Here is a 13,615-nt window from a genome sequence, read left to right on the forward strand (position 1 = left end):
AAGAGCAGTGGAAGTTATATTTAAATATGAATCATATTTGAAGAACTTGCCTGCTCACTGCCAAAATGTAGAAAATTGAATTCTAATAACAAAGAGCAATGGTTTAGCTCCGAAATATTCCAGCAAAAAACTATGGCCCATGTGAGCTTTCCACACTCAGCATATTACAAACAAATTAGTAACTGCATAGTCAGAGAACATCACATTACAAGCAACGAGAGCATACCACCATTTGCATACAAAGGCTCTCCACTGATCCTGGTGGTTGCCAAAGCTGATGGCATAGGTCTCGTTTACTTTAAATTTGACAGACATAAAGTCCTTTAAAGTGGCAAATTACAGCTATATAGGCAATGCCAACATTTTAAGTTCCACCTAGGTCTATCCAAATATATTAAGAGTTTGCACATACTAGAGCTTGGATAGCTTAGTCATGTAAGGTAAGACCTTACCACTAAAAAAATCTATAGTTTAATAGGCCCATAAATATAAAAGGACTTCTAATACTTGAGCAGCAAACAGCTTCCATGCCCCTACCAGATTCTCAGACCTGAAAGCATTTATAGAGAGAATGCAGCTGGGTAACAAAATGAATACTGCAATGAACATTGGGTACCTCCTTGATGTAGCTCAGCATTACGGCCTTGGTGAGAGCCTCCAGTTTTCGTTTTCACCCAACTGTCTTGTCACTGAGAGAGTCATCGGACACTGGAATGGGCTGCCCGGGGAGGTGGTGGAGTCGCCGTCCCTGGGGCTGTTCAAGGCAAGGTTGGACGTAGCACTTGGTGCCATGGTCTAGCCTTGAGCTCTGTGGTGAAGGGTTGGACTTGATGATCTGTGAGGTCTCTTCCAACCCTGATGATACTGTGACACTGTGATTTTGGGTTGTTCCTCTACCTAACCTCCATGTTGTAGAAGAGCACTCAGGTGAACTGGCCTCTTTTAGTTTCACATTTGCCCTGAGTCCCCGCCAGGGAAAAGCAATACCATGACACTTATGTTACAGGGAGCGAAAGGTGATTAAGTCTGTGTAAGCAATTGGAATCATTCACGTAAAACTGGCCCTGTCGAGCTCCTGAAGGCCTTACCAAATTTATCTGGGGCTTTAGTTTTCGAGGGCGGGATCTCACGCAGGAGCTGGCGAGAAAAGCCCTCCCCAGAGCCGTTAAGCCGCTCTCGCCAAGCACCCCGCGTATTGCCCCACAGATGACGCCACGCAGCGAGCAGACAGCCCGCAGCGTTGCGGGCTGCCCCAGCCGCCCCCACGGCCACGCATGCGCAGCCGCCTCTTGTGGGCCGCCGCGGGCAGCGCATGCGTAGCGGCCGGGGCGGGTGCGGGACTGCGAGCAGGCGGGCGGAGGCGGCACGGTACGTGAGGGTGGTGCGGCTGAGGGGCGGTGCGGCGGCGCCGCTGCCACCCGCTCTGCGCCGCTGCTTCCTCCCGCTCTGCGCCGCCGGCGTCCCTTGCGGGGGCGGTCTTCAGAGGCGTGGGGTCTTTCTCCTCCCTCACCTCAGGTGGGACGGGGCGCCCGCGTCTCACGGTGGGCTCTGCAGCTGCCTTACATCTAGCCTCTGGTGGACGTCAGTTGTCTGTCCCGGGTGGAAGCTCCCTCGGCGGAGGCCTTGGAGGGTGTGGGCGGCGGCGTGGAAGCCGGCCCGGCAGGGCAGCAGGGGCTCTACAAAGAGGGGCGGGCAATTCTGGTGGGCCGCGGTTTCCTGCTGCTTATGATGCCCGTGGCCGAGTAGGACCTATTAGTGCGGATCTGCTTGCCAGTCTTTTTGAGGTAGCTTAAGAAGGGAAGCATGCTGCACAGGTGTCAGCAGCCTGGTATCTTTACAGCCACCGAGTTCCACCAGCACGTTAAACTTGGTGGGAGCTACACGCTTGTGAAGGTGCACACGTCGCAGTTTTGCAGTCCATCGTTTGGGCTGGGACATTCTGGGAAATACAGAAGTGTCAGCAGTGTCTGTTTGCCACGTTTTCTCTTTTTTGACAGCCAAGTAGCACAGTGATGAAGGCTTGGATCAACATCCATTGAAAACAGTATGTTTTCAAGTGCTGGATAAATGATTTATGTCATAGTATGATGTAATTTAAGGCCAGATCCTGAAAAATGACACTGGAGTGCTGTGTCCATTGTGTTTCTTTATTGTGAGAAAAGGTATGATCTAATTGTAATAGTTATTGAGTGTGTGTATGGGTGCTGCAGGGATGTCTGATGTCTGTAAACACATTTTCAGAATTTTTCTGTTATCTTTAAGACCCTGGGAGGGAAACATTCAAGAGGTAGGGGAGGTATTCATTTGAAGCACTCCTCTAAATCCTTGAAGCAACAGTGGTGGGCCGTTTAGAGCTGTACTATTGGCATAAGCAGGAACAGTTGTCTCAGCTGGACCTGGCTGGTGGTGGCATAGGCTCTGGGCCTACGAACATGGGCTTTTGTGGAGCTGAAGAAGATGGTAGGCCCATTAAGGTACCCCATAAGTGAATTCAGGATTATGTTCACCAGTAGGACTATGCTACTAAGAAAACAGGTCAAAACTGTAGTACTGTGGTCAGCTCTAGGCTCCCCACTACGGGAAAGACATACTGGAGAAAGTCCAGTGAAGATCCACACAGATGATTGAAGGTGTCTGATACATGAGGCAGGGCTAACAGAGCTGGGACTCCAGCCTAGAGAAGAGAAAAGGCAGTGTGAGCTTGTAAGTATGTGTGAGCACCTGGCGGAAGGGAATGAAGATAGAGCCTGACTTTTTTTTCAGTACTATGCAGTGAAAGCAAAAGATGCAGTGAGCACATACTAACAAAGTCTTTTTCATTTAAACAAAAAGTGTTAACTGCTATGGTTATTGAACACTGTAACAGGTAGCCTAGAGAGGTTGAGGCATCTCTAGCTACCTGCTTTAGCTGGCCCTACTGTGAGCAGGGAGATAGAGCTAGACAATCTCCAGAGGTGCCTTCCAAACTTAGCCATTGTGTTTGACACTTTAATGTACTTGAAGAAATGTGTTTGTTTTACTTAAACTGTGTTTTTTTCCCACCTCAGTTCTTTGTTACTTTATTTAGTTGTAAATCATTGGAAGTTTTTAGTGTTGATTTCAATGGTCAGTGCTAACATTTATTTTTTTCTGCAGATCATAGAGTCAACCAGATTGGAAGAGACCTCCAAGATCATCCAGACCATGTCCTGTAGCATGGCAGATGAAGAAGATTTCTTTATGGAAGAAAAAAGATTCAGGCAGCACTGTGAAGAATTTATTAAACATTCTCAGCTAATAGGAGATGGTTGGGAGTGGAGAACTAGCAAGGTAAAATAATTATAGTAATATTTTTTACTTACCCTTACTGATCTTTTTGAGCTGTTGACAACCACCAGAAGCTGGAACATCCTTTATAGTGAGTTTATGTGGAGATTTAGACCACTACATGTATTGAATAGCTTTTGAGAATCCAGAAACAACTGCTAGGATGGCCTTTTGTAACTTGTATAACAGAGGGGTGGGGTTATCTGAAATTATTTTCATCAGAAAATCTCTTTTAAGACATTAGGCAGTCTTCATTTTCACATATGGAAAGTCACAGCTTTCACAAGCCTTCTGAATGGTTGACTGTGTTTAAAATTGAATTTTTAAAAAAAGAAACCAAAAAGCTCTTGTTACTTTTATTCTTCACTGTTGAAATTCATGATTCAGCCATTGGCAGCTACACCTTGTCGGCTAAGTTGACAACCTTTCTTTTATCAGAACTCTCCCTGTTTTGGTAGTTCAGATTCCAATCAATTCATCCCTTAACCTTGCCAGTGCTCAAGCAAGACATGTTGAGCTCCCTATTTGACACATTTTCCAATATTTTAATCAGTCTTGTGGATCTCTTCTGAATCCTTAACCAGTATTATAAAAATATTTTCTTCATTTGTGGGCAGAACTAGACAGTGAATATTGTGTGACTATGAAATTCAAACTGTCCTACTCTAGGCAAGTGCTTATGGTTATATATATATCCAAACATCAGGCTAGCACTTTATGCTGAAATAGTACATGTCCCTTGCTTCAGATGTTTACCTTAATGGTTTGCATTAAAGTACATGTTAGTTGCATACGTCAACCAGAGTAGTCTGTATTAATGATCAATTCTCATTATTTGCTGCTTCCCCATAACTCAGTCCTCACCAAAAATAATTACATATTGTTTCTAGGTCATTAATCAAAAATTTAAGTAGCACGGGACCAAGACTAGTCCCACAAGACCCCATTAGAATCACTTCTTTTATGATGATTCTCCATTTTTTCAGTTACATTTGAGATCTGTGAACTAATATTTTTTTCATCCTTTGGTGTGTGTCCGATTAGTGTGAGATTACCTTAATTTTTTAATTTCTATGTGTGGAATCAACAGTTACCTTACAGAAGCTTGAGAATGTACTATGAGTTTTATATGTATGACCCAAACATGTCTTCTTAAGTTGACCCTGACAAAATCTGTTTTGTCTTAAGAAATAACTGAATTTACTATATATTTATTTACAGAATTCTGTGTGACATCTTATGTTGTTATTATTGGAATCAACTTAAGGTTCAGGAATGAATATGCAGTTACACAAATTATCCAGTTCATACTTACATACTGTGCTTAGTGCCATGGTCTAGTTGACTGTCTAGGGCTGGGTGGTAGGTTGCACTGGATGATTTTGGAGGTCTCTTGCAACCTGGTTGATTATATGATTCCAGTGCCTCATCCAGTCTTTTCTTGAACACCTCCAGGGACGGTGACTCCACCACCTCCCTGGGCAGCCCATTCCAATGGCAAATCACTCTCTCTGGCAAGAACTTCCTCCTAACATCCAGCCTATACTTCCCCTGGCACAACTTGAGACTGTGTCCCCATGTTCTATTGCTGGCTGGCTGGAAGAAGAGAGCAACCCCCACCTGGCTACAACCTCCCTTCAGGTAGTTGTAGACAGCAATGAGGTCCCCCCTGAGCCTCCTCTTCTCCAGGCTAAACAAGCCCAGCTCCCTCAGCCTCTTCTCATAGGGTTTGTGTTCCAGGCCCCTCACCAGCCTTGTTGCCCTTCTCTGGACACGTTTCAGCACCTCAGCATCTCTCTTCAATTGAGGAGCCCAGAACTGGACACAGTCCTCAAGGTGTGGCCTGACCAGTGTTGAGTACAGGGGAAGAATAACCTCCTTTGTCCTACTGGCCGCACTGTTCCTGATACAGGCCAGGATGCCATTGGCACTCTTGGCCACCTGGACACACTGCTGGCTCATCTTCAGGCTACTCTCTACCAGCACCCCCAGGTCCCTTCTTGGCTGCTCTCCAGCCACTGTGTCCCCATCCTGTAGTACTGCTTGGGGTTGTTGTGGCCAGAATGCAGAACCCTGCCCTTGGCCTTGTTAAATCTCATCCCATTGGCCTCTGCCCACCCATCCAGCCTGTCCAGGTCCCTCTGCAGGACTCTCCTAACTTCTAATAGGTCAACACTTGCTCCTAGCTTGGTGTCATCTGCAAACTTACTGATGCTGGACTCAATCTCCTCATCCAGATCATCAGTAAAGATGTTGATGAGGACCAGGCCCAGCACTGATTCTTGGGGAACACCACTAGTGACTGGCTGCCAACTGGCTGTGGCACCATTCACCACCACTCTCTGGGCCCGGCCTTCCAGACAGTTCTTGAACCATTTCAGAGTGAATCTGTCCAAGCCATGAGCTGCCAGCTTGGCCAGGAGCTTGTTGTGGCAGACAGTGTCAAAGGCTTTGCTGAAGTCCAGGTAGACTACATCCACAGCCTTCTCCCACATTCACCAGGCAGGTAACCCGATCATAAAAGGAGATCAGGTTGGTGAGACGGGACCTGCCCTTCCTAAACCCATTCTGGCTGGACCTGATCCCTTGGCCATCCTGTAGGTGCTTTGTGATGGCACTCAAGATGACCTGTTCCATGACCTTGCCTGGCACTGAGGTAGGTCAGGCTCACAGGTCTGTAGTTTTCTGGCTCCTCCTTTTGACCCTTCTTGTGGATGGGTATCACATTGGCCAGCTTCCAGTCTTTGGGGACCTCTGCAGTGAGCCAGGACTGTTGATAAATGATGGAGAGTGGCTTGGCCAGCTCAGCTACCAGCTCTCTCAGCACTCTAGGATGGATCCCATCTGGTCCCACAGACTTGTGAGGATCCAAGTGTCTCAGCTGGTCCCTTCTTCCTCATGGATTACAGGGGGAATATACTGATCCCTGACTCCAGCACTTCATGCTGATGTTCTGCTCAACCACTGCTGAAATGTACTAGTTACAGCTTATCGCTTGTATTTATTATCTAACCACAGAAATAACTTGAATACTTGCTTTTTTTGCTTCGAGTGCTTCTGTTATTTTCCATCTAATAATAAATTGGTGCTGTTATGTTTTTTTTTTGATCATAACTTTTTTGATGGGTGAGTGATGTAGTTTTTCTGTGTTCTGTTTCTTTGACTGGTTTGTAGATGGTTTAGGGTACTTGTTATGTATGTATTTCTGTTGTAGAAAATTTGTTGTGCTAATGGGGTGGTGAGGTTTTTTTTTATTTTGTTTTTAATCTGTTTTTTAATTTAAATGGCTTTAGTGGTTTCCCATACTTTCATGAGTTTTGGGGAGAAAGGTCATGTTTGTACCATTTTGAAATGCAAGAAATTCTGGAGTAAATGTACACCATCCTTTCTACTTGAGTAACTGTACAGTAGTACATTCTTTCGTTACAGATGAAACAGAATTTCAGTAAGAAGCAGAATCTTGGCCTCAGATGCAGCTGTTTAGAAGTTTAAAGAGGAGTGCAAATATTACCCAAGTGTTACAATGCACCCTTTCTTACAGTCATCCATTTGAAACTTTATATTTCAGGGCTGTATTTGTGAGGATTTATTCAACAAAGAAAGATACTCTGAGCCTCTGTCGGGAATTTAATACATGGGTCAAAGTTTGAACTTTCTGTAAAATTAGAAGCTTTTCTGGAAATAGCAGAGTGAGGTAGATTTTTGTTCCCACATATAAAATGCTGTGATTAAAAAAAAATACAAGGTGGCGACTCTGTGATTTCAGTGTGTGATTAAAACTTGGTCATTGAGACCATCCATTTATATTAGGTAGTTGGGGAAAGAAGCTTTTTGTTAACAAGATGCCTCGTTGTCTTACTGCTTTTTTTTTACCAATATGTGTTGTGGGTAGTTTGGAGCACTCTAAATTTTGCTGATGTAATGCTCTTGGATCCCATTCCTCATTCCATACTCACGTGAATAGACCCATTGATAGCGGTAAGACCACACATGTAAACCAGGCTTGTAGAACTGTGTTCTTGTATTTCTCTGTTTTCTGTAAAGATTAAATTTGGATGATGAAATACTTACTGTTTTTGTGGAGCTGGCTCTAGTGGCATAAGCTTACGTGGGCCAAATAGAATCCTATATTTATAGTGGAAAAAGACATGTTCTAAGCAGTTGTTTTTGTAATTATTTCTCTTCCCCAGAAGAAAGCTGTAAGAAAGCTGGGAGCCTCTCTAGTGTGGGACCTGTTGGACCTATACTTGAATCCTCCTATTAGGAATTTATAGCTAAATCTTGGCTGGGAAGGATGTCCTCTCTTTGCTTCCTATTTTGTGTTTATTTAATATTTAGTTATGTTAATCTAGGTAATCGTATCAAAGGCTATATATCAGTTCCCTTTTGATTTTGATACAAGACATCTGGAGCAGAAATGGGCTCCTTTTTCACATTAATGGGATCAAAGTGATTGATAAAATATTTATTTATAGGAGCAGAAGTGTGCAAAATACATAATCTACGGAGAGTGCAGCAAGAGGAAAGATTCTCTTTCTTGCAACCTCTTCTCTAGCCTCTGACACGTAGCTATGAAATACAGAGACTGCTGACTGCATGTTTCCAGTTATCCATAGACACTTTTTCATGGTACTCAAATACTACAGAGTGCTTGACTGCTGACAGGAAGAACTGGTTCAGGGAGGTGAACACTATATTCAGTCCTTCTCTGGCAAAGCTCATTGTGCCTTGGGGCATTTTACCTCTGTGGGTGGCTGTAGTACTTTTTTTACGGCTCTTAGGGGGATAAATACCAGTGCAGGTAGCTTTATTCCTGCTGACTTGCAGAAAGCTCTACAGGGGGAGAGACTTGAGTGAGAGAGGTGGTTTGTGTATCACCAAATTAGGCTTAATTTTTGTCACTGTGGTCCTCTGCATGATTCTTCCTTGTGCAGGATGCTGGTGGCTCTGCAGTTAGGACATGCAAAAAAAGTTTGGTGGATTTGTGCTCTTGATGATATTCAATGAGAATAAGGTATGCAGGAGAAGCTACAAGCACGGTAACTGCTCATAGTAAAATTCGTGCTAAAAATTGGTAGACCAAAATATATACTTAAATTATAATGCTTTCTAAATGAAATTTGATAAGAACAAAGTAAACAAGTAGCTCATAGCAGATTTCGGAGGTGCACGTACTCTAGAGTGTCCTTGAAAAGGAGGGACCACTGTGTCAGAATAAAACTCATGTTTAATATTTAAAGATCACAATACATGAAATGAACTGTCAGCAGTGACAGATTAACCAAAGAGTTAAATTATAGCTAAATTTGCAGCCTTGTCAAGCAATTTAATGCTACATTAATGAACTTTCTAGAGACTGTTTTGAGTACGATCCTTTTTCATCAGATGTGCATATACTTTCTGTGTTTATCTAAAATAATTCATAATGAAACAGCTAATAAACCCCCAATTTATTTGTTTCCTTTGAGAAATAAGTTAACATACTACTACTGTACTTTGTGCCCTGTATGCTCTTTCGTTTCTCTTTCAGAGTGTATGTTTTTCCCCTGATCTGTTACTAAACTTTTTCTCTTCTCTTAATAATAATGAAAAAAGTTTGCACGTATGTGCAGATAGTCAGGTCAGCAAGGGGAGAAAGCTGAAACCTTCTGCCACTCAAATTGCACAAGGGCCTTTTACAACAGCAAACTATGTGGCCTGGCAAGCAAGATAATAAAAAGCAAACTGGGAAAAGTTACAGCTGTGTTTTTTGTCTTTGACCCTAGGAGGGCATCAAGAGAAAGAAATGAGTTTCGACTCTGCACACCTACATTCTGAGTGTTGGGCTGTCTTTTATTCAGGACTTTAAGAAACTTAGAAGTGCGACAGAGCAAAAATAAACCAGTCTACCAAGAACTGGCAAGTTTATACTGGCATGATTGCATTGCTTGAAATAGGTCAAAATTGTTAATAGTTGCTCATCTCTTCATGACCTTGATGCATTGTCTTCCATTTTTTTGGCATGCATCCTGATCCCCAGGTAGCAGTTGCCGTATTAATAGCGTATTAGTTTTTATTTTTACCGTTCAGGTCTCTGACTTCTTTAACACCAAGAACTACCTGTGAGAAGATGCTGAAGAGCCGTGCAGTCATTGGTGCCTATAAAAAGATTTGGAGCTTAAGCCTAAATAGCATGCTCTGTTTATTTTCTAGAACAGTGATGGTATTTAGTGGTCTGGTTACAGAAATTTTTTTCTTGTTCTTTTGAACACAGGAGCTTGGTGATGGTTACCTTAGTAAAACACACTTCCAAGTCAGAAATAGAAACATCCCACCAGATCTCAAGGAGAAAGACAATGATAATGTTGAACAAACCTTGTTTTCACACATTGAAGTAAGTACATATTCTTGACTTTTATGTTTATAGAATAAGTCATGAACAGGGTTTTAAAAAACACTAAACTGTTACATCCCTAATGAAAAACTTCAGATCTTAAGTTATCAGTGGCTTCTAATTATTCTTCTTACCGTACTTCTCTTTGAGGTATACAGCTATATTGGTGATTAAAACTGGGAGGAAATGAGAAAGCTCCAGCACCTTTTCTGCATATATTTTCCTCGTGGAAGAATAATAGCTCTTTGCACATTAGTTCATTAACAGTAAGGAAACATCGTTGTTTGTTAGTTTGGGTTTTTTTGTGTTTGTCTGTTTTTTATGGTAAAAGATTAGCAATTAGGATTTAGTTATCTTAGAGGTAAAGATTAATTTTAAAATAAAAAAAATCTGTGAAGGTAATATTATTTCAGAGTGATACTTACTGAATAAGTAAATTGTGTGTAAGAATTTTGCACTCAGTGTACACTTTCTGATGTGGAACTAACTTAAAATAAGGATCATTTTCTTTAAACTGGTGGTGGAAAATCAAGTAGATTCAGGCCTTGAGTGAAAGTAACCTTCTTCATTCCAGAAAATGAAACCAGTTCATTAAACTCAGGATGAGCTGATCTGAATAATTATTTGCTTGTTTGATTCTGCATTAGACCTCCAGATTATTGACTAATTTAGATAAAAACAGTAGAAATTCCCTCCCTTGTTAGATTGTTACTGTAAATATGAAAAGAAATCTTGAATTACAATTGTCTGAGAGCAATGTATTCTATGTATTATAAACTGTTGAATGGACATGGTATATTCTCCAGCTAACTCAGCAGACTGATTTTTTTATTTTGTGGTTTGTTTTTTTTTTCACAAAGGCTCTGGTACAGGGTCTGAAATGAGTAATTTTTTTTGCCTAATTTCTGAACGAAATGGCACTTAAAACAATCATGCTGTCTGCTAGTCTGTGATGTAGTTATTTCTACTGATTTTTACTTCACTCAGAGGTTTCAGCTGTATTTTAAAGAGGGTTTGGCTTTTCAAAAATTTGTGAAAGCAAATGGCTGGCTAGATAAAGATTACTTTTACAGACACTTATTCTAAGTCTGATCTTTGTGTTCTGTTTATCTAGTCAGTAAAAGCACAGGACTGGACTAAAGCAGCACCTTGGTCCCGTAGAGTGTCATGAGGAACAACTGGGGTTCGCATGACACAAACTGGAAACAGGATGTGGTTCTGTAATCAGTAAGATGACTCATTCAATCTGCTGGAAAAAAGTAAATATAATTTTGCAGCCCCATTGCTGGTACACCAGCTTTGAGAGGAGGTTGTAGTGAGATGTGTGTTGTGCTCTACTCTGTAGTAAAAAGGGACATGATGAGAGAAAATGGCCTCAGGTTTACCATGGGAGGTTTAGGTTTGATATTACAAGAAACTTCTCCATTCCACTTACCTCCAGGCTTCCCAGGGAGGTAAGTGAATCCTCATGCCTGGCATTAAGAGACACAGAGATGTGGTGCTGAGTGGCATGGTTTAGCACCAGACTTGGTGGAGTTAGTAATGGTTGGACTTGACAATTCTGATTCTATGATTATTTGGTATAAATTGGAATCTGTACAGTCTTTAGAATCGTTAACTTGCATTTGTTTGATGACATAGTGTTTAAGTCATTGGAAGGCTAGCTGAAGCATTCTAAGTTTCCTTTTAAATTCTGGTATTCCTTAATTTGAAAGCTTTAGAGGTTGCTGCTTAATTGTCACTGTGACATTGTTTGTGTGCTTTAACCCTGACTTGCAAGAATGGCTGTTTGTAGTCAAAACTGCTTTTGGCAATTGTGATTTTTTTTTCTTTATTGATAATTAATTGAATCTTCGCTACAGAGTGTATTTTAAAAGAATGTCTTGTAAAAGGTTATTGAATCCTTCCTATTGTGTCAGCCATAGAAGTATGACAGCACAAAAAAGGCTTCAGAGCCTGTAATGTACTGAAAACAATCTTTAATAAAATATAATAATAAATAGTATTTAATATACTGGAATACGACCACAAAATATTTTATTATGTTATGATAATAATATTGGTAATTATTTCTTGAAATAATTGTGGACGATTTCTGTGTTTGGAATCAATGTAAAGTCTGGATTGGAAGAGAACTTGAACAGAAACCTGTTCCTCTTTGAGAAGGAGTCTTTGTTAATGCTGTGTACCAACAGAAAGGTGAGGACTGAAGCATGAGAGGTCTTAGGAATTAATTCTGTAGGTTATAAGATATGAAGATGTGCATAACAACAACAACAACAAATTTCTTTCCAAAATATTCACTGCCTAATGAAATTATGGCGAATTTGCATTCTTCATTGAACTGAAGGGTAACCAGTCAAAGTTATTTAATATAGAGAATGAGAAGCACACCACTAACTTGGAAAATGAATTTTTTCTGTAGATGCATAAAGCGAAATCGCATATTTAATGCTAATAAGAAAGATGGAAACAGTGATTGTAGATGGGATAAATTTGCTCAAGCACAGCACTGCATGCGAAAGATGCGTGTTCTTTTCCCCAGATGTTGAATGTGAGGGTCCTGTTGCACTGTTCTGATAGTCTGTTTGAATATGTTTAGTTTTTATAAAAATACATGTTCCAGCCTTAAATTGGATGGTGTTATGGAGCTACTGCAGTATCTTTCAGTAAGTTATTGAAATACATTCTAATGGATAGAGTTTTTAGCAAAAGTTGTGATCTCAGGAGAATTTGGAAAGGTGTCTACTTAATATATGCGTTCACTATTTAGCACTTTTTCCTTTGAAAATGCATGAATTTTGGTATAATATGCTTGAAATCTAAAAGGACTCAAGATCTATATTTTTTTTTTTAGTGTGACCATTTTCTGATAGTTGTATATTTCACGATTTTCAGTTTCAGAATTACTGTTCCAGGTTTTTCTGTATTGTATCTCAGCTATTTGTATCTTACTGAGATGCTTCCATCTGATCGTCTGTAGTGTGATCTTGTTCAAGGCATGATAGGAAAGACAATACATAGTTTCGTGTAAGATAATTAATGAGGAGCAGTAAGAAAGGAAAAATCAGGAAATTAAGGTTAAGGTTATCAATAGCCATTATTAGAAACAACCAGTGTTGATGAAAAGGAAGGAAAATTAGAAGTTTTTTGAAGCCAGGTAGAAGTATGGGCAGGTTATCCATGGTAAGACTGTAACTCCTGATTATGTAACTGAACCAAGGACCCAGCAGGGAAGAGGTGATGTTGCATAAATCACTGAGTCTATCCTGCTGTAGCAAAGATTACAGTAAGGATATTGAAGCTGCAGAAAAGCAAAACTATTGTTGTTTGGTTTTGGTCCGTGAAGAGTTACTAAAGTATAATACAGAAAATAAACAATAGTTGAAATAAAATTAATTAATAGAAAATCAATTATCAGTTATAACAATTAAAAAATGCACTAATCTTACAGGATCTTTAAGAAACCTGATCAAATTAATTGCAAATTTTATTTCAATGCATTGGTCATATGGATAGTTAATGTTTGCAGCTTTCCATCTTCTTGCCTGGTATCTCAGTATTTGGAGCCATTTTAGTGAAGCAGTGATGAATAACTGTGGTGTGGACTTTCTACAGAGCAGTCTGTGTTATGTGGTATGCTTGATTCCATTTATACAAGTTGTGTTTTCGTCTGAAAACCAAGAATAAAATTCTGTGTGGGTTTCTTTCTGCTTATTTTAGATATGTGCAATATAGAACTTGTCACTTAAATCTTTGTTTCAGCCTGAGGAGGGGAAAAACATTTTTGGATATAAAGCAGTAAGGCTGCTTTCTCTAAAAGTTGAGTTTAAAAGTGTCTATTTTTATTCACTGATGATGAAGGGAAGCTAGATGGTTAACCTGGATGTACATATGTATTTTGTCATGAGAATCTCATACAACAAAATCTGGATC

At 40.6% G+C, this 13,615-nt stretch overlaps 1 protein-coding gene across 3 annotated transcripts in view; it reads left to right on the forward strand.

The window, feature by feature from the left end:
* The first annotated feature begins 1,188 nt into the window (after positions 1-1,188).
* The window catches only part of ATG10 (autophagy related 10), a 125,539-nt gene continuing 113,112 nt past the window's right edge, over positions 1,189-13,615 (forward strand). For 2 of the 3 annotated variants that reach the window (XR_010309112.1, XM_064176683.1), the window contains exons 1-3: positions 1,189-1,368; positions 3,136-3,309; positions 9,560-9,679. Coding sequence is in view for 2 of the 3 variants with exons in the window: in XM_064176683.1 (XP_064032753.1) it covers positions 3,184-3,309; positions 9,560-9,679 (246 nt within the window). In the remaining variant the exon portion in view is untranslated. Of the gene's footprint in view, positions 1,516-3,135; positions 3,310-9,559; positions 9,680-13,615 lie in introns of all 3 variants that reach the window. The other variant, XM_064176684.1, reaches the window with a different exon arrangement.

Source organism: Pogoniulus pusillus, chromosome Z, assembly GCF_015220805.1.
Source record: "Pogoniulus pusillus isolate bPogPus1 chromosome Z, bPogPus1.pri, whole genome shotgun sequence".
Taxonomy (NCBI): domain Eukaryota; kingdom Metazoa; phylum Chordata; class Aves; order Piciformes; family Lybiidae; genus Pogoniulus; species Pogoniulus pusillus.